Source organism: Podarcis tiliguerta (genome assembly GCF_965153285.1).
Source record: "Podarcis tiliguerta genome assembly, chromosome: 5".
Lineage (NCBI taxonomy): Eukaryota > Metazoa > Chordata > Lepidosauria > Squamata > Lacertidae > Podarcis > Podarcis tiliguerta.
The window spans coordinates 15,548,231-15,571,186 of NC_139538.1; the positions used below are offsets into that span (position 1 = coordinate 15,548,231).

Here is a 22,956-nt window from a genome sequence, read left to right on the forward strand (position 1 = left end):
TAGTTTTGCCAACCCACCACCATATACAGGCAGGCAGAGTGGAACCCAGAGAAGTTCTTTCAATACTAGGGAGATATACTTCCAACTGGTCCCAGTCAACAGCCTGGCTCTGGAGTATGAAGCATCTGGCCTTCCAGGCGTTCTTGGGCTCCAACTTCCAACTAGCTCAGCCAGCATGATCAAAAGTCAGGGATGGTGGGAAATGTAATCCAGCAGGAGGGCCACAGATTAGCCACCCCTGGCCTAGTGGCCACTTTTTGAACTAACCAAAGTTTCTGGATGGTCTTCAAACGCAGGCCCATGTACTGTACAACAAATTACAGCAGTCAACCCTAGATTATACTGGTGCATGTATGACTGTGGACAGGTTATCTCTACCCGGGAGAGGATGCAAGTGGTTCTTTGTTGCAGAGGCTACCAAGCTTACCTAGGCTTCCAGTGTCAAAGCTGCATCCAGGAGTACGCCCAGCCCTATTAATCTGATTCTTTAGGGAAAGTGCAGTCCTATCTGAGACATCTTGAATACCATCTTCTTGAACAAAGAGCTACCAACAAAATCCTCATCTTCTTGGGACTGAGTTTCAGTTTACTGCCCTGCTTCCACCCCCATTACTGATTCCAGTCACCTTATTTAATTCTAGATGGTGCTTGGATCTAATACAATGGGTAAGCTTTGTCAAGCTGCTTGGCAACAGTGACCACAATGCTCTTAAGTTCAAACATACATGTGGGTGGGAATGTCAGACAGATGAGCTTTTCTGGAGACCTGAATTAATTGCTTCTTAACAGCCCAGCAGGACTTGCGTGCTTTTCTGTTTCTTTTTTACACTCCCTAGGTTAATTCTTGTCTGCCTTAATTGTGGCATTCTGGTTGGCATGTGCAACAGAGTTGCTGCAAAAGAGCTTAAAATCCAGTTTTTATCATTCTTGGATCTTTCCTGTGGCTATTTTTTTTTTTAAAAGGTCACTTTATTCAAACATCCTCTTCTGACTATCTGTACTGAGACACAAGCCTCTGTCTGAAGATCTGGTCATTGCACTTTATTGCTGTTCCAAACCTGCTTTCCATATATTTGCATTTGCTTCCTTAACGTTTCTCTTTCAAAAGTGCCAGGGCATTTTCTTAGTTTCTAGGGACACATAGAGAATACATTCACATTTCACTTGAAACTATGAAAAGGGACATCATCTGACATCTGCTCAGCACAATCACTAAAACCTACCTAGTTCAAATCACTAAACCTGCTTAAAGGTAAAAGTAAAGGGACCACTGACCATTAGGTCCAGTTGTGGCCGACTCTGGGGTTGCAGCGCTCATCTCGCTTTATTGGCCAAGGGAGCCGGTGTACAGCTTCTGGGTCATGTGGCCAGCATGACTAAGCTGCTTCTGGCGAACCAGAGCAGCGCACGGAAATGCCATTTACCTTCCTGCCGGAGCAGTACCTACTTATCTACTTGCACTTTGACATGCTTTTGAACTGCTAGGTTGGCAGGAGCAGGGACCGAGCGACAAGAGCTCACCCCGTCGCGGGGATTTGAACCACCGACCTTCTGATCGGTAAGTCCTAGGCTCTGTGGTTTCACCCACAGCGCCACCTGCGGTGTCTTAAAACCTTTCTCAAAAAGTTCAACAAAATTTTAGCCTTCTGGTTCATTGGTGAGAAAGAAGGATCAGAATCTCTGCTCTACAATACTGCCCAGGGCACTTCCTGCTAAGAGAGGAAAAGAGGAATGTCAACTTCATGCTTGGCTTGTGTGCTTCCAGATGCATCTGGCAGGCAGCTCTTGAGAAAAGGATGCTAAACTAGGTAGATCTGTGGGCCCACTCCAGCTGGGCTCCTTTTATGTCAAGGGTGGGGAACCTCAGGCCTGAGAGCAAAATATGGCCCTTCAAGCCTCAGGACTCTCCCTCATCCACAATGTGTATTGGGGGGAGGGAGACCAGGGCCACAGCTAGTGGCTAAGGGCTAAAGCCCCTAAACCCAATCAAAGGATTCAGATCTGGATAGGCCTTGCTGGACTATCTATTTTGGGAGGGAAGGGATCATGCACTCAAGTCAAACCTTGTGATTCATGTCACATGCAGTCTGGTCCTTAAGAGCTTAAGTCAGGGGCATCCAATATTTTAAAACAATTCAGTGTTAACACTACAAAGTTATAGTAATTCTCTAGTACTGTATTATCTCTGTGTATTTTTACTGTGATCTGTAAATCCATATATTAATTATATTTAATATTGCGCTATTTAGTTAATGATTCATTAACTGGAAATAAAGTGATGCTGGCATTAATATTCATCATAAGTAATATTTAAAATGTGACCTATTAAACAGCCATGGCAGTGGAGTTCTCCTTAATCAAGCTAAACATCTGTATTCCAGATGGAAGCATCAGTGATCCTTAGTCATGATGATTTTAATTAGCCTCTGGCAATTAATGTAGCTTGCAGGCCTTGATTGAACTCATCAGATTACTTATTCATGCAAATGCTTCAGTGCAAGGGGATTACTTTTGATATATTAAGGGCTAATGTAGTGTAGGAACTAACAGGCTGAGCAATGAAGCTGGAAATAAGCTCTTTCAAAGCTTGCCTTGACTGTAAACTCAGGATATGAGCCTCAAAAATACCCCCAATGGAGGTAATAATATTGACCTACTTTACATGGTCATCATAAGGATTAGTGAAATAATGACTCAGTTCAAATCATGGCATAGCACAAACACATATGAGAGTGCAGGTTCCTGGAGAGGAGATCGTGGGCACTATGTTCCTTCTCTGGTTCTCACACTACCTCACAAAATATGTTGTAGTTTGGCTTAGCATATCATCCAAACTCGTGGTCTGTCCCCTCCGGACAAATCATGAGCTTGTAAACCAAGAAGAAACCTTGGTTACAGCTTGTGGTTTGTTTGGCATGAGGCAAACCATGTGCCTGGGTTCAGATGGCACACCAATCCAAACCATAGCTTAGCTCCAGTTAATGGAGCAGAAACAGGACTGATGAAGAGTACAGTGGCCTTGAGCTTCCCTTTGAGAACCCACATACTCACACTGAGCCATAGCTTGGCTTAGTGTTATGTGCAAACCATCATAAAACATCATAAAACTAACACAGTATACAAAGAACATAAAACCAGGCAATCAATTAATTAAAATACATCTTAAAATTAGTTCAGAGCAAATTAAAATCTGGACATATGGCGGTCCACGGGTAAAATTGAGAGTAATGTATCCTGTGGAAAATATTTTCTAGCCACCAATTTATTTATATATCAGGTGTGTTTTAGATGTATCACTTGGAAACAGTGTATGTACCGTGGGACACCATCCCCATGCTCACATTCTCCAGCACAGATTTGACGGCATGCAAGGTCAGACAAAGTACTGTGTGCATAATGCCTTCGTTTCCTCAGCCCTTTTATTCCTTAAGGGGAATGAAGGAGCAGTTGTGGGCATGGGGATTTCATGTGCCTATCAGCACCTCAGTGTCGGTAAAGAAACACTAGGAGATACATACAGGTTCCTTAGCATGACTAAACTAAGGCTAAGTACACATTACAGGCTTAAAATGCAGTGCAGTTGTATTCTCTTGCTGTTTTCAATTCAATTTTGCAATTCCTGGTAAACATCATCACAGTTTGATGTGTTTCCATTCTGGCTGCTGTCTGTCCACAATTTTTCTACCCCATTCCCTATTGGTGAAGCTTTAGAATCATAGAATCATAGAGTTGGAATAGACCACAAGGGCCATCGAGTCCAACCCCCTGCCAAGCAGGAAACACCATCAGAGCACTCCTGACATATGGTTGTCAAGCCTCTGCTTAAAGACCTCCAAAGAAGGAGACTCCACCACACTCCTTGGCAGCAAATTCCACTGTCGAACAGCTCTTACTGTCAGGAAGTTCTTCCTAATGTTTAGGTGGAATCTTCTTTCTTGTAGTTTGGATCCATTGCTCCGTGTCTGCTTCTCTGGAGCAGCAGAAAACAACCTTTCTCCCTCCTCTATATGACATCCTTTTATATATTTATCTTTATATATATTTCATCCTTCCAAGTCTGCTCCGTAGAGATCATCGCCCTGTGGTTGCGGCTGTACATCTTTCAGATGTAATGGGATTTACTTCCATCCAAGTAAGAGAGGAACACATCACAGAGTTTAAGTTTAAGCACTTTTTTCACATTTCAAGGCCCCCCCTCCCCCACTGCTCATATTAAGTCAGATTAATAGTCTCTCCAACTGGTCTATATTGACCTGCAATGACTCTTCAGGACAGGGTGGTCCAATGAATAGTCCAAGGGCTGCAAGTGGCCCTCAGGGCCTCTTTTTGTGGCCTTCAGCCCTTGTACTGCTGGCTTTGGGAAGGTGGCATGAGGGCTCTGATAGGGTCCTTAAGTCCTCCTGCCTCCTTCCCAAAGCCCAGCTTTGTAAAGGAGGTAGGAGAGCTCTAGGGCCCTGCCAGATCCTCACACCTCCTTCCCATAGCCCTGTGCCTTGCTTAGCCAGCTCTGGAAAGATGGGGGGGGGATCAAATGTTGGCCTGGCTCCCGCTGTCCAGTGCGACAAGGCAGTGTGTGGCCCATGGGTTCCATATTGAAATACTCTTGCAGCCCACTCAGTATGAAAAGTTGGACCACCCTGCTCCAGGGTCTCAAGCAGGGGCCTTTCCCAGCCCTACTGCTAGATGCCAGTGACTAAACCTTAGAGCCCTTTCACGTGCGAAACATGTGCTCTACAACTGAGCAACAGCCCTTCCCATGGGGAATATTGATGCTCTTATCCATGAGCCCCAATCTGGTTTCCTTTGGTGGGACTGAACTTCAATGCATAGGTAGAGTATACACAGAGCTCTCTCATCAACAAAATCTTCCTTGTTCTTTTCATGGGTGGTGAGACCCATAGGCACAAATCAATACATGACTGGAGCTGCTGTCTTCACACTGAGGCACCTTTGAACAGGAACTACCATATTTTTCGCTCTTTAAGACGCACCAGACCATAAGGTGCACCTAGTTTTTGGAGGAGGAAAACAAGAAAAAAAAAAAAATCTGAATCTCAGAAGCCAGAACAGCAAGAGGAATCGCTGTGCAGCGAAAGCAGCAATCCCTCTTGCTGTTCTGGCTTCTGGGATAGCTGCGCAGCCTGCATTCGCTCCATAAGACGCACACACATTACCCCTTACTTTTTAGGAGGGAAAAAGTGAGTCTTATAGAGCAAAAAATACGGTATATATGTGCATCAGATCAAACCCTTCAAGTTTCCCTATTTTCCAGCGATAGCCCCAGATTTACAGAAGCCATCCCGGTTTCTGATATGATCCCAGAATGTCCTGCTTTTCCTTAAGATGTCCCTATTTTCATCAGAGAAATGTTGAAGGGTGTGGAGTTATTTGACTCCCAAGCCATATGAAGGCAGCCCTATATAAGAAAGGTTTTTTTTAATGATTAATGTTTAATGATTTTTTTTAATATGTTGGAAGCCACCTGTGTGGCTGGGGCAACCCAGACAAATGGGCAGGGTATAAATAGTAAAATAATAATGTAGAATGTTGTTGTTGTTTAGTCGTTTAGTCGTGTCTGACTCTTCGTGACCCCATGGACCAAAGCACGCCAGGCACTCCTGTCTTCCACTGCCTCCCGCAATTTGGTCAAATAGGACCAAATAGTAGAATAGGACGTCCCTATTTTCCTCAGAGAAATGTTGGAGGGTATGTCTGATACTATAGAGGGCTCTTTGCCCTTGAACTGTAAACTTTTATGTTGAGATGGCAGAACTGAGTGTCTTCTTGGGAAGTACCACCTAGGCTGGACTAGACTCACTACTAAACTGAAAAGGAAATCCTCAAAATAATACTTCATGATTAAGTGCATGCAATATAGGATTTTGGTGTTTGCAAATCCTTTTTTTCAAATCAACTTGTGGCATTAATCCTCTAATGGCATTATTCCCTTAGACTATATGCCGGATTAAGGAGTCATGATGAGGCAAAGTACAAAAATCCACGCTAATCTTTCAAAGGAGGATGCTGCGTGGGATGCAGCTAACGAGGTTGTCCCCATTAAGGGTCGGTCCTTCTTCTGTCCACCTAGTCCCTTCCCCTTCTGGCATATCATGGTGACGAAGTGGAAGGAATATATTTGTAGATGGTGTGTACACAAGAAACACCCAAGCAGTTCCGTGGCCAGAATCTGCCCTCCTTGAAATCAGTCATTAGTAACTTGATAACTTCCATTGTAAAGGCTTCTGTGCTTTGAACGATGTGAATGCAAGACAACTTATGAAACCTGTTTCCTTGTGCATTTGGAAGCTAGGTTTTCTTCTGAAAATCACACAAGAAAGCACAAGACCTTATCATAGTTGCAGAGTTCAGCACCTGAGTAAAACATGCTTTTGGAAAAGAATGTCCTGCGTGTCTTTGAGAAAGGAAAATAGTCACTAGCATTCCCTTTCTGACTATATTATTCCTACAAAAGCATGGCCTGATAACCCAGATATACCCCCAGTCCTGTCCCTCTGTAGTGTAAGCAGAGGTGAGTGCTGCAATGCCTAGACCACTATGTTATCTCTAGCTTGTAGAACACACCATATAGAGTCAGACCATTGTTCTATTGAACTCAGTGTCATCCACAGCTGATGGTTGGAGCTTCCAAGCACAGTACAATACTAGCCTCAATTTTTAGGTTTAGGGCAGGTGTGCTTGGCCCAAACAGTGTCATGGGCCAAGTGGGTAGGCATCAATGCTTCTGAATACTAGCTGCTGGAAACCACAAGAGGGGAGAGTAGTAATGTGTGTGTCATGCTCTGCTCACTGGCTTCCCATAGGCATCTGGGTGGTCACTGTGAGAACAGGATGCTGGACCGGATGGGCCATTGGACTGATCCAGCAGGTTGTTCTTATGTCTGGCAGGCTTTCAGATGGGGTCTCCCCCAGCCCCACTTGGAGATGCCAAGGATTGAACTCAGGACCTTCTGCATGCAAAGCAGAAGCTCTACCTGTGAGCTACAGCCCGTCCTCAACAACTATCCAACAACCGCTGCTTTTTAAAGGTTCCACAATTATATGGGGAAACAGCTCCCTCATCATGATTTCATTTCTGGGGCTGGAGCATCTCCTCTTGGACAGCTCAATACTAACTGAAGCCATGGGAAGGGGCAGTTAACTTCATTGCCTTCCCACCGCACCATTGCTGGAGCTACAGGCTAACCAGGCAGTGCCTCCTCAACCAGAGATTAAAAGGTCTCGTGCTGCATGAACCTGGTGGCCAGGTAGCTCACTTCCAGTGATTAGGTACCCATTTTCACATGCGAAAGGGGAAGAGCCGTAACTCAGAACAGGTGCAAGCAAAAGGTCAATCCCTGGCATCTCCAGATAGGACTGGAAATGAAATTCCTAGTCTCAAACTCTGGGGAGACACTGCCAATCAGTGCAGACAATATTGTGCTGGTTGGACCAATGGTCCATTGTGTTTCTGGATTACTGCGATATCATATAAGGCTGCACATTTTAGTATTGCTGCACATCTCATCTTTCAAATGGTAAAGTTCTGGAGATGTTAACGTACATACTGGCAAAGTTGTGTGATCACCATTTCTATGTGAAATGCAGAAGATGATACCAGCTGAATGAATACAGTATCCGCCACAAAACTGGAGGCATCAGAAAATAAAGAAAATAAGTACATCATCTGTTAACCAGGCCTGTTTGGAAGGAATGGGGTCTCTTGGAGATTCTTGCAAGAGACTAAGCCAAGCTTGAGGTTCTGAAGACCAAATACAGCTGCCCACTGCCTTCGGTCTTTTGCTATTCCATAACTCTGTACATCCCCAGAGTTAACTTTTTCTTGTCCTGTGTGTTCACACCCTTTGTATATTTGCAGAATGATGTATTTACCCAACATTACCCGTCTTTCAACCAGTGTGCTATGTACACACTCCTTCATCAATCCATCACCTCTTGGTTGCTCTGCACTGAAATCTCTGCAATACTTTGGTGTGTTCCTTGACTTTCTGGCGCTTCATCTCATGGGTGTGCAGTGGAAAAGTGAGTATCCAATGAGTTCATCTGATGTGCTACTCCCATTTTTTCCTGAATCTTCAACTAGTAATTCTTACTTTTTATTCTTAGATTCAAAGACAGATACATTTTTGCATTGCTATCATTAACAATTCAATTTATTAGGCATTTGCTATGTAAAAAGTTTCTAAGCAGCTTACAAAGATTTAAAAACATAAGGCATAACACGAAATCAAAAAGAAATGAAGGGTGTACCCAATATATTACAATAAAACCATACAAAATTCCCTAAAGACCTGTTAAAACTGCAAAAGCTTTGGCAACAAAAAATGTCATCCAATAAATCATCTCTCAAATGCATGGGAGAAGAGATAAGTAAATACCTGGCACCAAAAGGATGTTTATCCAGGCACCAGGCGGATCTGACTGGGGAAAGCATTCCACAAGCAGAGGGCTACAACTGAAAAGGCCCTTGTCACCACCCTCCAAACCATCCTCAGAGAAGGGCCACAGATTAACATCTGTGGGTCTGGGAGGGGACATAACAGGACAGATGCTCCAACAGATTTTGCCTTCTAAAGCACCAGCTGGGCAAGAATTGTGCCTTTGTCTTTGAAAAAGCACTGAGTTTAGATACCATATGTCTTGGCCCTTGGACAAGTCACTCATTTCTCAGCCTCAATTCTGAATCTGTAAAATGGAATGATAGTGATCTGCTTAATAGGAATTTTGTCATTGCAGTGATATGGGAAGTCACAGAAGAATAAGAATGTTCTTAAGATGTTTTGTGTGAAAACCTAATGGGAAAAAAATTAAATGAATTTTGTCCGTGCAAACATAGTAGAAATGACAAAGACCTTTGTAAATTTTAAAATAAATAATGTGCTACATTAATGGCAGAAGTAATTGTGGCCAGAAGAAACAGAGCATTTTTCTGGCAGATCACTCTCTTCAAAAGATTTTGGCAGATTTCATTATGAATCCTACCATAACTATGAGGACTAACTGTGAAGACTAAATCACAATAGGTATAAGATATTTTTGGGAAATGAAAACACTGTAGTAATATTGCTTCATAGCTTTATCTTCACAGAAGTATGCTAGCTATTTGATCTCTTGGCTTTTCCCAGACTCCATCAGTGTTACTTTTAAAAGGGAATACAACGATCCTTTTTTTCTTCAGGTAGTCTTGTAATTTGAGCTATAAAGTGACTCAGCCTTCCCAGCTGCCAGCAATCCGTCACATGTAAGAGGCTCCGGTATCAAAGTCTACACAACTACTTCCTCTTTTCTCTTCGAATGATCCTACCCCACTGCACAAAACATGCTGACCAGACTGTTCAAATGAAATGTTCAAGGAGGTAGTTGGGCAAAACCGTTGAAAAGACGCATAAAAAAAAAAGTTACGGTAATGTTTTCCACTGGACCATCATCTCCCTTGAAAATACTTTTGAACTCTGCAGTTCTTCTGAAGAGCGTATGTCGCTGCTTCACCATCACACCAAATCAAGAATATTGCATGAGAAAGCTAATATAAGAACAGAAAGTGTCTGAAGACAAGCAATAAAGCAACTGGAACTGAATCAAGAACAAACTCAAAGGATGATCAGCATCAAAGCTGATTTTTTTCATAAGCCATGAAAATACTTGGAAAGGTAAAACAACCCTTCGATTAAAAAAAAATGGAAGCTGAAGGTAGGTTGTTTTACTGTATCTCTTAAAAACCTCTGGCAATGCTTATTCTGTATTATGTACCGTATTTTTCGCTCTATAAGACGCACCAGACCACAAGACGCACCTAGTTTTTGGAGGAGTAAAACAAGAAAAAAAATTATTCTGAAACTCAGAAGCCAGAACAACAAGAGGGATCGCTGCGCAGCGAAAGCAGCAATCCCTCTTGCTGTTGTGGCTTCTGGGATAGCTGCGCAGCCTGCATTTGCTCCCTAAGACGCACACACATTTCCCTTTACTTTTTAGGAGGAAAAAAGTGAGTCTTATAGAGCAAAAAATACGGTATTTTAAGCTTTAGCATACTCTGTCCCAAGAACTCAGGGAGCAATGCTTAAAAACAGGTGCAACCAACAGATCAAAATGCTCAGTAGTTAGCAAGCATAAATATTATATGATGGGGCGGGGAACCTTTGGCTTTTATGCCAGATTTGGTCTCCAAACCATGCCCACCTCCCTCACACCTGATGCCATATGTGATTTCAGGTTTGCTATGGGTATTGCAAAGGAAGAATCAGGAGCTTAAAGTGAGCTCTTGATTGTTCCTTTGCCAGAACAAGGTGTGCTCCCACCACCCTTCAGCTGGTTTTCAGAGCCTTAAAGAGCAGTGTGGGACTGTTTGCAACAGGGCTTTCAATCAACTCTGCATTGCAATTTGAAGTCCCAACAACCCAGGCTTCAAAGCACAGTATCACACACCCCACAAAGTAAAAAATTCCCAAACTTAAAGGTAAGTTTGCCTTTAAATACAAACTGAATTTCTCCCTGTCCTTGGTGCCCGTGCTTTTATTACGGTTATATTGATATGGTTTCCATAAATGTTTTGTTGTGATTAAATGTATTTTTGTTTGTGAATGGCCCAGAGGACCTTGATGATTGGACAGTGTAGAAATACAGAAAAATAAGAAGACATGGCTAGGAAGTAATAACTATGTACATACCGTGGCAGGAGTCGCAATACATTCTGAACTTTCTCTTACGATGAAATTGTGTGGGCGTACATAGTACACAGTGCATGGCCTTCTCTGCCTTGTTTTTAAGGCAGGCTCAAGAGCAAGTGCTACCCGAAAGACAATTTCTGCCTCTCTTTCTCTCTCTCCTCGGAAAGGCGCAAAGTGGACAAGCACAGAAAAGGCTGCAGATGGCTTTTTTCAGAGATCCCCATTCAACTTCTTTAGAAGTCAGATCCAGAAGAAAAAACCCTCTGCGGAGAAAGGGGGATGCGAAAAGTATCAGGGCTCAGACCATGAAGAATCCAAAGAGGAAAGTGGAAAAGAAAGCAGAGGACACAAAATGAATGATTCCTGTTTAGAAACTCAAATGGTGGAGCAGATTTTCCCTGCACCAGGTAATAGTGATATGAAAGTGCACTTGAAGAACAGGGACTGTCTGCCCAGGGGGCCTGTGCTCCAAGAGTAGTTCTCTGTGAGTGAAGACAGATGTAGCATTTTCACCCACCATGTTGTCCCAATGTTTTGCAAACGGGATTGTGAGGAACTCCAAACTGGGTGAATGGGCAGTCAGTTGGCAAATGGAATTCCATGTAAGCAAGTGTACAGTGGTGCACATTGGGGCAAAAAGTTATTTCACATATATACTAATAGAGTGTGAACTGGCAGTAACTGACCAGAAACAAGATTTTGGAGTCATCAGGTGAAGATGTAGAACTGCTGTGCAGCAGCTGTGAAGGCGTTTTCCATGTTAACGATGATTACGAAATATATGTTCATGATCTACCAGGAGAGAGTCTCCTGCATGATCAGAAGCATGGTTTGGTTGGTTTTCAGCAAATGTTGGGATTGTTGAAAACCATTCAGGTCACTACATTTCCGTTGTCTTGGTTCCACAGACTCAATGCTGTGTCCGCAAAGAGTCCAGAATTTCCTGGGGAAATTGGGCAAACAGCCCTCTAGCAAGGTTTTGGACTTAAATAATTGTGCATTAAGTACAACAGATATAATGGAGCTGGGTGAGTATACATTTTGATACGTATTTTTTTCACCCTAGTAATGGCTTCAGAGGCATTGTTAAATACTTGAGCGCACAGTCCTATGGCACAAATTTACATAAAATCTACATGTAGTCATTTGCATGCATAGATGAAAATTTAGGCTCACTTGCAAAAGGGAAAGCAAGCTTCGGCAGTCAGGAATTTACTCTGAGCTGAGGTATGCCAAAAGGATTTTCTGAGCTCAATGCACAGTGTATGGAGACAGCCCTCTGCCCTAATCACAATCTGTTGGCAACAGCTATGGGTGTTTATTTATTTATTTTAAAATATAGCCCCTTAATATAATCAAAATATCTAAACAATTACAAAAGTTGGTAGCCCCTGCAAAGCCGCTTTCTGCCAAGTCCTGGCCATATCTGCTCCCCACAACACACATGGCATTATATAAGAGTTATGCTGGATGGGTGGGACCTGCCTCAGTTGACCTCATGGACCAAATGAGGAGGGCTGGTGGATGAAGTTTGGTCTGCAGGCTGGAGGTTCTCTTCTTTGGTCACCTCCCTGCTGCCACTTGACTTCCCAGACGCATGGAAGAGATGAATGGATTGGAGCCATCTTAGTCTTAAAATATGAACCCCCACCCCCTTCTTTGTAGATGTAAGAACAAAGCTACACAGAGTTACTTGTAGTACCAATAGTACCTTGCAGCTTTTCGTACCTGCCTCAATAAACCTTAATGTGCACACACAGTTCAGTCATGCCGCCTCCACGTATATCAGCAGTGGTTTATCTCTCACTCTGCTTTCTCCCCTAGTTGCCATAATACATTTGCTGCCAGGCCTGGAAGAGATTGATCTTTCCTGGAATGATTTAATAGGAGGGACATTAAAGTCTCTTACCCTTCCGTTCAAATGTCTGCAAGAGCTGAAAGTCCTCCGACTGAACAACTGCAGACTCACAGCCATGGATCTTTCGTTTTTAGGTATCATCCAGTAATTGCATAACTTACTCCGAGAGGTTATTACAGTGGGTTATTTCATTAGAGATCTAGGTAAATTCTAATCTGGATTGCGGGGACCTAGTCCTGCAATTCCATTTCAGACACAGGGCTTGTCCACACTTACCTTTTGCCCCGCTCTTTCCAGGCACAGATCTGCGCTTAAAGCACCGTGCCCAGGTGTGTTGATTTTTTTGCCCTGGAGTTTTCCCAGCAAAACCTCTCTTCAGCCCTCAGTTGGAGTAAGTGTCAGTTCTGGTTAACTGTGGATTGACGTTTGTTCCTACTGAGTGTTAAAAGAGCGGGTTTTTGTGGGGAAAGCTCTGGAGCAAAAAGGGGGAGCACTCAAACACTTTAAAGTGCAGAGCTTTAAAGAGCTTTAGCATGCAGACTGTGCCTGGAAAGAGCAGAGGAAAGGTAAATGTGGATTAGCCCTAAGGCTGCATCCAGACTATGCAAATATGAGCTTGTTGAAGTAGGGCTGTAATTGGGTACACAAACCTGTGTATGTACCTGAAATTATTACATTCTTGCATGTTCTTAAACCAAAGTTTAAATAGTGAAAAAGTATGATGCGATCATTATTGTCTTCTGCTTCTTCAAATCAATGTATAAAATAGTATCAAATGCTTATTTACAGGGGAAGCGCTTGAAGTAATTCCTCACCTTGAAACACTAGATTTATCATGGAATACCAACATTGGTGGGAAGCTTTTTCTTCTAATCCAAAAAATCCCCAAAGACCATAAACTCAAAACACTAAAAGTGATGGATTGCAGTCTAACTTCTGAAGATGGTGAATCACTAGGTAAGAGCCCATGGCATAGTGATGTAGCAGCTTTGAATACTGTTTTAGCATTTTATTTAGCTATCAGACCAAATACCACTTTGTATGGAATCAAGATTTTAAACCTGCTGCACTTGAATGCGTTAAAGAATTTGTGTGAAAACTGGCAGGTTGTGCCCTGTGATTTATGAGTTAGGGGGCTTCAAATATGGTTTGTATTGTGCCTCCCCAAATTTTCCCATACGGTCATTATTGTGGCTTTCAGCAAGTAACTTATTTCATTGGTTTCTTGCACTGGTGATTGAGATGAAAGCATTGTTTATTTATTTGATAAAATCTACAAACTGCTTGATTATAGTATGGTGTAAAACCTCGAAGCACTTTGCAATAAATATTAATATCATAAATAAGAACCTGTTAAAAACAATTTAAAACATTTTAATGTCATGAAAATGAATAGCACGATATAAACGAGAAATGGCTAGGGAGGTGTATCAAAAGATATAGTTAGTTCGATCAAATCAACATTTGAAAATTTTTCCCTTACTGGTTCAACATTTAAATGAGTTTAAGCTCCCTTTGTTCGGTCCCAGCTCCTGCCAACCTAGCAGTTGGAAAGCATGTCAAAGTGCAAGTAGATAAATAGGTACTGCTCCGGTGGGAAGGTAAACGGCATTTCCGTGCGCAGCTCTGGTTTCGACAGAAGCGGCTTAGTATTGCTGGCCACATTACCTGGAAAAACTGTCTGAGGACAAATGCCGGCTCCCTTGGCCAGTAAAGCGAGATGAGCACTGCAACCCCAGAGTCGTTTGTGACTGGACTTAGCTGTCAGGGGTCCTTTACCTTTAAGGCAAATTAACATTCATTAGCATGAGGAAGGAAACTTCATAATTGGCATATGTTGTCTGATTGGCTTTTGAGAAGCATGGGCAGTCTCTCAAGATGTGTGAGGTATTGACTAGTTCATGTTTGTCACGAAGGATAGGCTTTTTCAAATCCTAAAGGGGTTAAATTTTAAAATGAGGTATGTGTAGTATCTCTTCCTCCCTCCCTCCCTCTGCTCACTTCCTGTTAAGACAGATGCATACATAAAGGTTATGTGGTTATTCTAGGGAGTCCAGACAACATCCAGATAACTACATCTTGGACATGACCTTAAAAAGAATATTTAGAAACTGGATAAATGAAATTATTGCCCATTTATTTATCGTGAGGCAAATAATATTTCCTTTTTCGATTGGATTTAGAACTACCTTCTTGTTTTGTTTTAAATTCCAAGTGCCCTGATTTCCTAATAATAAACCTATTTTAAATTTATTACATTTCCATTATCTGCTCTGAATACGTTGTGACCAGTTCATCCCTTGGCTTCTTTTCAGCTCAGCAGCTCTACAAAATCCACAGCCTTGAAGTACTGGATCTGTCAATTAACAAAAAGATAGGATATAGCCTGGAGAGTATTGCCCAGGAATTACAGCATGTCTCAGGACTGAAAGTACTTAATCTGAACAGGTGTGGGTTAAAACTAGATGGATTCAAGTGTTTAGGTAAGTTGGTTGGCATCTGTCAAGGGTGTGTCTTCGGGGGTGAAGTGCAGGTGATGATTTGGTAGCTGGGACTTGTAATAATGATACTTAGCATGTGCACAGAATTTCTGACTGTTCAGATGCATTATCTTCTTGCAATCCTTACAGCAACCCTGTAAGGTACATGAATATTATTCTGCATTGCAGGGGTTAGACTAGCTGACCCTTGAGTCCCTTCCAACTCAGAGGTTCTATGATTATACCTCTATTGCAGATGGGAAACTGAAGCTGTGTTCACAGTAGACCTTTAAAGTACTTGAAGAACATTTCCGCCCTCAAAGATTTCGCCCCTCACAGAGCTACAATTCCCTGCAACGCTTAACAAACTACAGTACTTAGAATTCTTTGAATGTGCTTTAAATATATTCTGCATATGCATTTGTCAACATCTATAACTGGGAATTTTGAAATAAATGTGAGTTAGAAATATATACACACCCACAAATCCAAATTAGGGCAAAAATGCTAGAAAATATTTTCCCAAATGTGCTTCAGGTCTACTTATCAATCAGATTTTGGGCAGTTTTATCTAAGTGTAATTTGAAAACATTTGAAATTAAAAATATCAAATTTGAATTTTCAAATTGCCAAATTTCAACATCATTTGATTTGATTTTTTTTTGCCAGCCTCTGCCAATGAAGAGAAGGAATGTGCAAAAGGACTAAAGGAGGCTAACAACAGATTTCCTCAATGGCAAATTGATTATTGACAAGTTGTCTTCCTGTGCCTATTTTATTTCAGCTAGTGCCTTGCAGCACCTGCTGGAACTAAGAGAATTAGATCTGTCATGTAATAAAGAGATTGGAGGAGGTTTCAAGTACTTAGCAGCTCATTTGGCCGAGCTAACGAATCTAGAAGTCCTGAATCTTCATCAGTGCTGTATTACAGAAGAGGACATGACTGTTTTAAGTAAGATATTGCAGAATCATTTAATCGTAGAATCGTTTTTGCAAAATAATTATATTTAATTGGAATATTTAATTGGAAGATTATCTTATCTTCAATCAATCAATCAATCAATCATCTCTCCCACTAGCTCAGAAATACCTCTGGCCCTCCAGATGTTGCTGGACTACAAATCCCATAATATCAGAATGTTCATTAGCTATGTTTGCATGCGCTGATGTGAGCTGGAGTCCAACAATATCTAGAGGACCACATAAGGAGCACATCCTTGGGGATCCATTCTGTGGACATGACCAAACCAGCAATGTATTTGATTAAAGTTACAGCAAGTTTAGCCAACAAGGTGCCCTCCAGCAGATGTTGGTTAACAACTCACATTGTCCCTGACTGTTCGCAATGCTACATGGGAGTGATGGCAGCTGAAGTCCCACAATATCTGGAAGGCAAAATAATAGGTATTATAATAGGCAATATAAGCAGCCCAGTATTGTCAGGCACCAGCTCCCCGGGTTCTCCAACATATTTTCTTTCTTTCTTTTTTAATGCTAGATCTTGATATTTTATTAAGGATTTTCTTGTTTTACAGAAGTAAGTGTAATGCCTCATATTTTTTTCCCCCATGTAACATTTTTACAAATCCATTTCATTTGTTGAGGCATTAGGGGGAGAAGAAAAAGAAAGAAAAAAGAAAGGGGGGGTGGAGAGAGGGAAGATGGATGGGGGTGGGGTCGGGTGGCGGTGTTTCTATTATGCTTAATGTATGTAGAGTTTGGTGTCAGCATTGCTTGTGTTGTTCACTTGTGTTCCTTTGGTGGTGAGAGAGGTTGGGGTTGGCCTAGGGTGTGATTGTTTGCTTGTGATTGGCTGTGGTGATCTTTGTTTTCGTGTGTGAGTGAGGTGGGTGGGTGTTATGGCTAACCTGCTCCAACATATTTTCTAACTTGCTGCTATGCCTAGGTACAACTTAGTCTTCCCCTTCCCCACTGCATTTCAAGTCACATTTGCACTTGGGTGTGTTCACATTGCCACCTTGGATCACACTGACATTGGCTTTTTTGGTGCGTTCCACAGTGCTTCCCCACTGCGTTCCACAATGCTGTTTCCATCAACATGGCTTTATTAGTGTCAGGATTTCTGTTTTGTGTACAAACCAGGAGGCCACAATTCTCTAAGTTCCCTGAGGAGAGTTTGGGGGAAGCTGTGACTGTTTAAAGTGGTATGATGCTGCCTTAAATGTATAATGCAGATGGGGCCGAAGTGTATGTTTGGTGGTGGGAGCAGGGTTGGTCACTCGCGTGTGTGTATATATAGATATACACACAAACACTTCTGCAAACTTCAGAGTTCACCCAAACATTATGATATCCACTTCTTGCTTCTTGGTGGGACTGTTTTGCTACAAAGCTGTTGGCACAGTCTGATGAAGTTCATCATCCAAGGAAATGTTAATAGTACTTCTAAAATACGGAGGCAGCAGGTGGCATCTGTGAAGAAGTAGTGCCTGTTCTAAGCTTGTGGCTGCTGCAACATGTGGGTGCATGATCTGAAAACAGCAGCAAAATTCTTTTTGATTCAAAAGTATATTCATATTCAAATTTATGCAGATTTAATCAATCAATTGGTTAATATACTAAAACTGACAGTTTATTGGCTAAGGTTTATTTAATTTAGTGGCATCACTGGATTTGATGGAATTTGATCATTCTACGGTTTTCAGATAACATAGTATATTAATATCCAAGAAAAGGGAGTGATAGAGATGAGCGGAAGGAAGGGACAGACTTGAATATTTTCAGCTCCTTTAGGTTGATTCTGGAGTTGATGTTTACTATGTTGCAGCTGTACTATCCTTTGATTTTTTTGCAGCCCATGTAATTCCCCTTTTGTCGAGTCTTCAGGACCTGGATTTATCATTAAATAAAAGCATTGGGAAGTCTTCCGACCACCTTCTTAGCAGACTCCGTTTTTTACCAAAACTGAAATCTGTGCTTCTCAGCAATTGTTCTTTAAAACATGATTCATTTGCATCTTTAGGTAAGAATATGCCTTAAAATGATTCTAGCTTTCCTTATCTATGTCTCCATCTTACCAATCCACAGGGCTAGTATATCAATTGGGCATGAATGTCAAATGGAAACAGACAGTAATTTGAATAAACATTCCTGGGAATATTTATCAGGAGGTGCATTACAGAGCCATCTACTTTCATTAGGTCTGATATAATGAAATGTATGGAAAGGGGAGCAGAAGTTCAATTTCTATGCAGAGAATACATTTCATTGAAGGGCTTCTCAGTACTGAAATAACCACCTTCCATTAAAGATCTTTTGCTAGACATAGAGCAGTATAAGATAATACTTAATTGTAGTATTCTCATTCCCTCATTCTCATTCTCTCTTTCCCAGATGGCTTTGCTATTTTTTTGTTTATTCATTATTCATACATTCACTCAAGAAATTATATCCAACTCTTCAAATAGGTTTCTAGTGGCAGCTCAGAGTACTAAACCAAAAGCACAATGAAAGCTTTGAAAAACGTAAAACACTACAAACCAAGAGCAGCAGCTTGCTTTGCCACTGTCCAGAGAATCTCTTTCAACCCCTTTTTTCTAGTCTCCAGACATCAAGAGCTATATTTTTTGTGATCTCGAGTCCTGCTGACAGTTAATTATAGAAGTTGGCAACTTCTTTTCTTTTTCTTCATTTAACTGTGTCCTGTAAAGCAATATGAGCTCTTTCTTAAGACATAATTGCATCGTTTATTGATTCCCAAATTAACAAAAACATTGCTCCATTGTCAGAAACACTGTAGGCTTGTTCCTATCTTTGTTTTGCCTACAAGGCTGATTCTGTTTGATCTTCCTATAACAAAGCTATAATAAAGTTGTTATCCAAATATCTGTACTGTGGAAAAGGAGCAACACAGAGTGAAAATTAGGCACATCCAAGTCCCATTAAAATCAGTGGAACTTTATGCACATAGGTAATGCTTATCTGTGATGCAGCTAACACATGCACACGTAGCTTCCTCTAGATTATGTCCATGATGTGCACTTCATATGGTGGTCACTTGAAACTGCACCCTTGGCAGCTACTGTTGGGATACTGCCAGGGAGACAAAGTCCATCATGACTCCACGTCGTCTCCGGACGTCCATCAATCTCCCGTAGACACGCAGTATCAGCAATTAGCGACACGAGCTCCAGAAATAGCTTGCCACATTCCAGAGCCGATGCACGCTCTATCAGCAGATAATGCACAGCGAAAGATGCACACAGGAGAGCATATTTACAACTTTATTCAGCATTGGTCAGAACTAAGAGAAAACATGACTGCCTGCTTCAGTGTCTCCGGCACACAGAGAGAGACGAAAGCAAAGACACAACAGAAACATCCTGTGAAACAGGAAATACGCAGGTTGTGACACAAACATCCTGCTCCCTTTTAAGGTGGAACGGAAATATCCTAACAGCTACAGTATCTACAGAGAAGCTTGTCATACAAACTGGGATATTTTCTCTGCATCCTTTGACATTTGATGCAATAAAGAGAAAATCCCTTGGCCTGTGTGACAACCTGCAGCTGAATGGAGACTGCTAATACAGATGCAGTCTTTACACTGACCTTTGACACCTGAGATGTGTGTTTTCAAGACCCTCCCTATTCTTTTGACTGTAATCTGATTTAACTGTTCTGAATTCTGAATTTTAAATTTTTGTAACCCTTGCTGGGACCTCCGCATTGTGGACACTTCCATATGTTTGTAGAAATCTTAATTTCAAGGGGAAAAAATATGCAGTTGTTTCTATCAGAGAGATTTTAGCACACTTGTGGCCAAAGCCCTGTGCACTCTTCCTTGAGGATAACTCCCACTGAGGGCTCACTGGGACAGTTCCATGCGCACACATATATGGTTAGGTTGCACATCCCTCACTGAAAGTAATTGGAGGTTGAATGTACTCAACATTGGATGGATTGCATCCCATGTGTTTTTTCTCAATGTTTGAACATGGTTTAGGGGAGGTCCCTCTTAGAAAAGTATAGGAAAGGCACATTTCTGATTGCCAATACAAAGCCCAAACCGCCAGGGAGGTTTGCTGCATAAGCAGCTGTGCATAAGCAGTTGTGTTGCTGCTCAGCTCCCATTAATTTCACATAACTTTTGCAGGTAGGCCTCCTGGTTGTGAACAGAGAATGCTTGGAGGTACATTGTGCAGCTCCTCTTGGCACCCTTCCTGCACAATTTCTTTCAGGAAAAGCTCAGTCACATAGATTTGCTTTAATCACAACCAGTGGCGTAGCGTGGGGGGTGCAGGGGGGGCCGGCCGCACCGGGCGCAACATCTGGGGGGGGCACGCTCGCGCTCACAGCTCTCTGCCCCTACCTGGCTCACTCACTCTCTCTCACTGCAGTGCTGGCTGTGCGAATCCGATCCGAGCCGCCGGGTCGCCGCCCACTGGGGGGGGGAGGGTGCCAGGCATGCGGTGCGGTGCGGAGAGAGAGCGAGGGACTATCTGGGGGAGGGACAGTGCAGCGGGAGGCACAAATTATTTGCCTTGCCCCGGGTTAGGGGGCGCAAATTACTTGCCTTGCCCCGGGTGCTGACAACCCATGCAACGCCACTGACCACAACCATGTGCCCCAGTACAGCACTCTGCTTTTCCACTGGAAAAAATGACAACCATTTATATGCATGGGAGAATTGCATTCAATGATTCCAGGGGGAAAGGAGTCAAACCTGCCCTTTAGGGGGACTCCTAGCTGCTGGGACTCAAGTCACTTGAACTTCACAGACCCATTCTGGGTTTTGTTTCTTGGTAGCACTGAAGTGTGATAGAATGTTGAAAAGAATGTTGTATACGGTCTGATCTATTTCGAAGATACGCAGCCGGGTGCAGAGGGTTGAATGGCATTGGACCAGGCCTATTTATTTCAGTAAGCACAAGATGTTGTTGCTAATCTTTTCAGCTGATGCTGCCCTTCACCTTCCTGAACTGGAGATATTAGACCTTTCTTGGAATAAATGCGTTGGCGGGAACCTAAAGCTGATTTTGAAAGCGCTAAACCTTGGAGCTGAGATCAGAGTGTTAAGACTAAGCAGCTGCAGCTTGGTGGATGAGGACCTGGCTGGCCTTGGTTGGTATAAAATTGTATTTCCCTTCTCCTTAGTACTCCTTGTTTTCAGACCACACGTCAGAGCTGATTTGTTCATTGGACATGAGAGACTTTTCCACAAATGGAAGGAAATCTGGCCAGTAGTATATTTTCAAATTGGATATTTCACCATGCCTATTTGCTTTATAGTGGGCTCAACTCAGTGGACTATTGATCATGGACCAAGATGGGAGATATGAAATAAATGTATTTTATCAATGCTTATGCAGAGCAAATAATGCCAGGTGATACTCACTATAGGCTTATTTATTATTTATTAAATTTTTAAGTCTCTCTGTCTTGCCCAAGGCAACCCAAAGCAACTTACAACCAAACAACCCCACATAGGTACATACATTAAAACCAAGTGGTGGAAGAAATACATTAAAAACATCCTACTTCTAAAAGGCCAGAGATAGTTACAGAGGCAAGTTTTTGCCTGGGACTTAAAGATATACAGCCATACCTTGGTACTCGAATGGCTTGGCTCCTGAACAAAGCAGCTCCCAAATGCCGCGAAGTAAGTGTTCCAGTTTGCAAATGTTTTTCAGAAACCGAACTTCTGACGTGGCTTCTGCTTGAGTGCAGGAAGCTCCTGCAGCCAATCGGAAGCCGCGCCTTGGTTTTCGAACGGTTTCAGGAGTCGAACGGACTCCCAGAACTGATGAAGTTCGAGAACAAGGTACCACTGTATAACAATGGCGCCAGGCCGGGCAAGCATCCCTGGGGAGAGCATTTCACAAGCTGGGAGCCACTGCAAAAAAGCCCGTTCTTGTGCTGTCACCCTCAGGACCCTCTGGCTTGTCCACACAATGCACTGAACATATATACAAGCTGTCTATGCATGTACAAATGTTTATGTGATAATGTGTACACTTGTTAATTTGTACTGCTGTAACTTTGTACATACGTACAGACTCTACACCCATTGAACATTTCATTGGAATAAGTACAGTGGTACCTCGGGTTACATACGCTTCAGGTTACAGACTCCGCTAACACAGAAATAGTGCTTCAGGTTAAGAACTTTGCTTCAGGATGAGAACAGAGATCATGCTCCAGCGGCGCAGCAGCAGCAGCAGGAGGCCCCATTAGCTAAAGTGGTGCTTCAGGTTAAGAACAGTTTCAGGTTAAGTACGGACCTCCGGAACGAATTAAGTACTTAACCTGAGGTACCATTGTATGAGTGTACAACTTACCTTTGGTGAACACAGGTACACAGGCTTTACACTCATCCAATGTAATGCATGAACACCCCAATCTCATTTTTCTCTATGATTTTTCTCCTTCCAAAGTACCACTCCCTTTTTTTCTGATACAGAAGTCCCTTCACCACTTGAAAGCATGTACAGTATATTTTGAAAACCAATGTTACCTACAATGATGAACTGGTTGCTTCTTTTAGGCCTGGTCATCCAAGCTGGGCATCTGGCTCAACTACAAGAACTGGACCTTAGTTATAACAACCAGATCTCTGACCAAGGATGGGCAATGTTCTATCAAGACATAGTTGGCCTTGAGCAGCTTTCTGAACTGGATGTCAGCCGCCGTCCGTCATCACGTGGCAACTGTGGCGAATGGTTGGGCAAACTTTTGGCAGCACTGCTGAAGCTGCCCCAGTTCACGGAGCTCGGGCTGCAAGGCTGGGTTCTTTCCGAAGTTCAGCAAAAGCAACTGGAACATTTTAATCGGGACAATGAACGAAATGTTCGCTTTGATGTTTGGTATGGAGCATGATGTCTTGTGCCAGTGTAACAATCTATAGCTGGTGGCCCAGAGGCTCAGCACACAGTTCCTATAGCCTTACCTGACAGAATGCATTGGGGTAGAATCA

General features: G+C 42.5%; 1 protein-coding gene across 13 annotated transcripts in view; it reads left to right on the top strand.

Moving 5' to 3' along the window:
* The window catches only part of LRRC31 (leucine rich repeat containing 31), a 39,862-nt gene extending 16,916 nt beyond the window's left edge, over nucleotides 1-22,946 (top strand). For 5 of the 13 annotated variants that reach the window (XM_083442186.1, XM_083442187.1, XM_083442188.1 and 2 more), the window contains 11 exons: nucleotides 5,953-6,047; nucleotides 7,877-8,040; nucleotides 10,850-11,089; nucleotides 11,591-11,710; nucleotides 12,507-12,674; nucleotides 13,330-13,497; nucleotides 14,856-15,023; nucleotides 15,805-15,972; nucleotides 17,836-18,003; nucleotides 20,937-21,104; nucleotides 22,528-22,946. In XM_083442186.1, the coding sequence (XP_083298312.1) occupies nucleotides 6,022-6,047; nucleotides 7,877-8,040; nucleotides 10,850-11,089; nucleotides 11,591-11,710; nucleotides 12,507-12,674; nucleotides 13,330-13,497; nucleotides 14,856-15,023; nucleotides 15,805-15,972; nucleotides 17,836-18,003; nucleotides 20,937-21,104; nucleotides 22,528-22,859 (1,890 nt within the window). In that variant the 5' untranslated portion in view covers nucleotides 5,953-6,021 and the 3' untranslated portion in view covers nucleotides 22,860-22,946. Of the gene's footprint in view, nucleotides 1-1,485; nucleotides 1,559-3,277; nucleotides 3,373-5,952; nucleotides 6,064-7,876; nucleotides 8,041-9,196; nucleotides 9,709-10,849; nucleotides 11,090-11,590; nucleotides 11,711-12,506; nucleotides 12,675-13,329; nucleotides 13,498-14,855; nucleotides 15,024-15,804; nucleotides 15,973-17,835; nucleotides 18,004-20,936; nucleotides 21,105-22,527 lie in introns of those variants that run through there. The other 8 variants (XM_083442182.1, XM_083442183.1, XM_083442181.1 and 5 more) reach the window with 5 other exon arrangements.
* The last annotated feature ends 10 nt before the right edge of the window (nucleotides 22,947-22,956 follow it).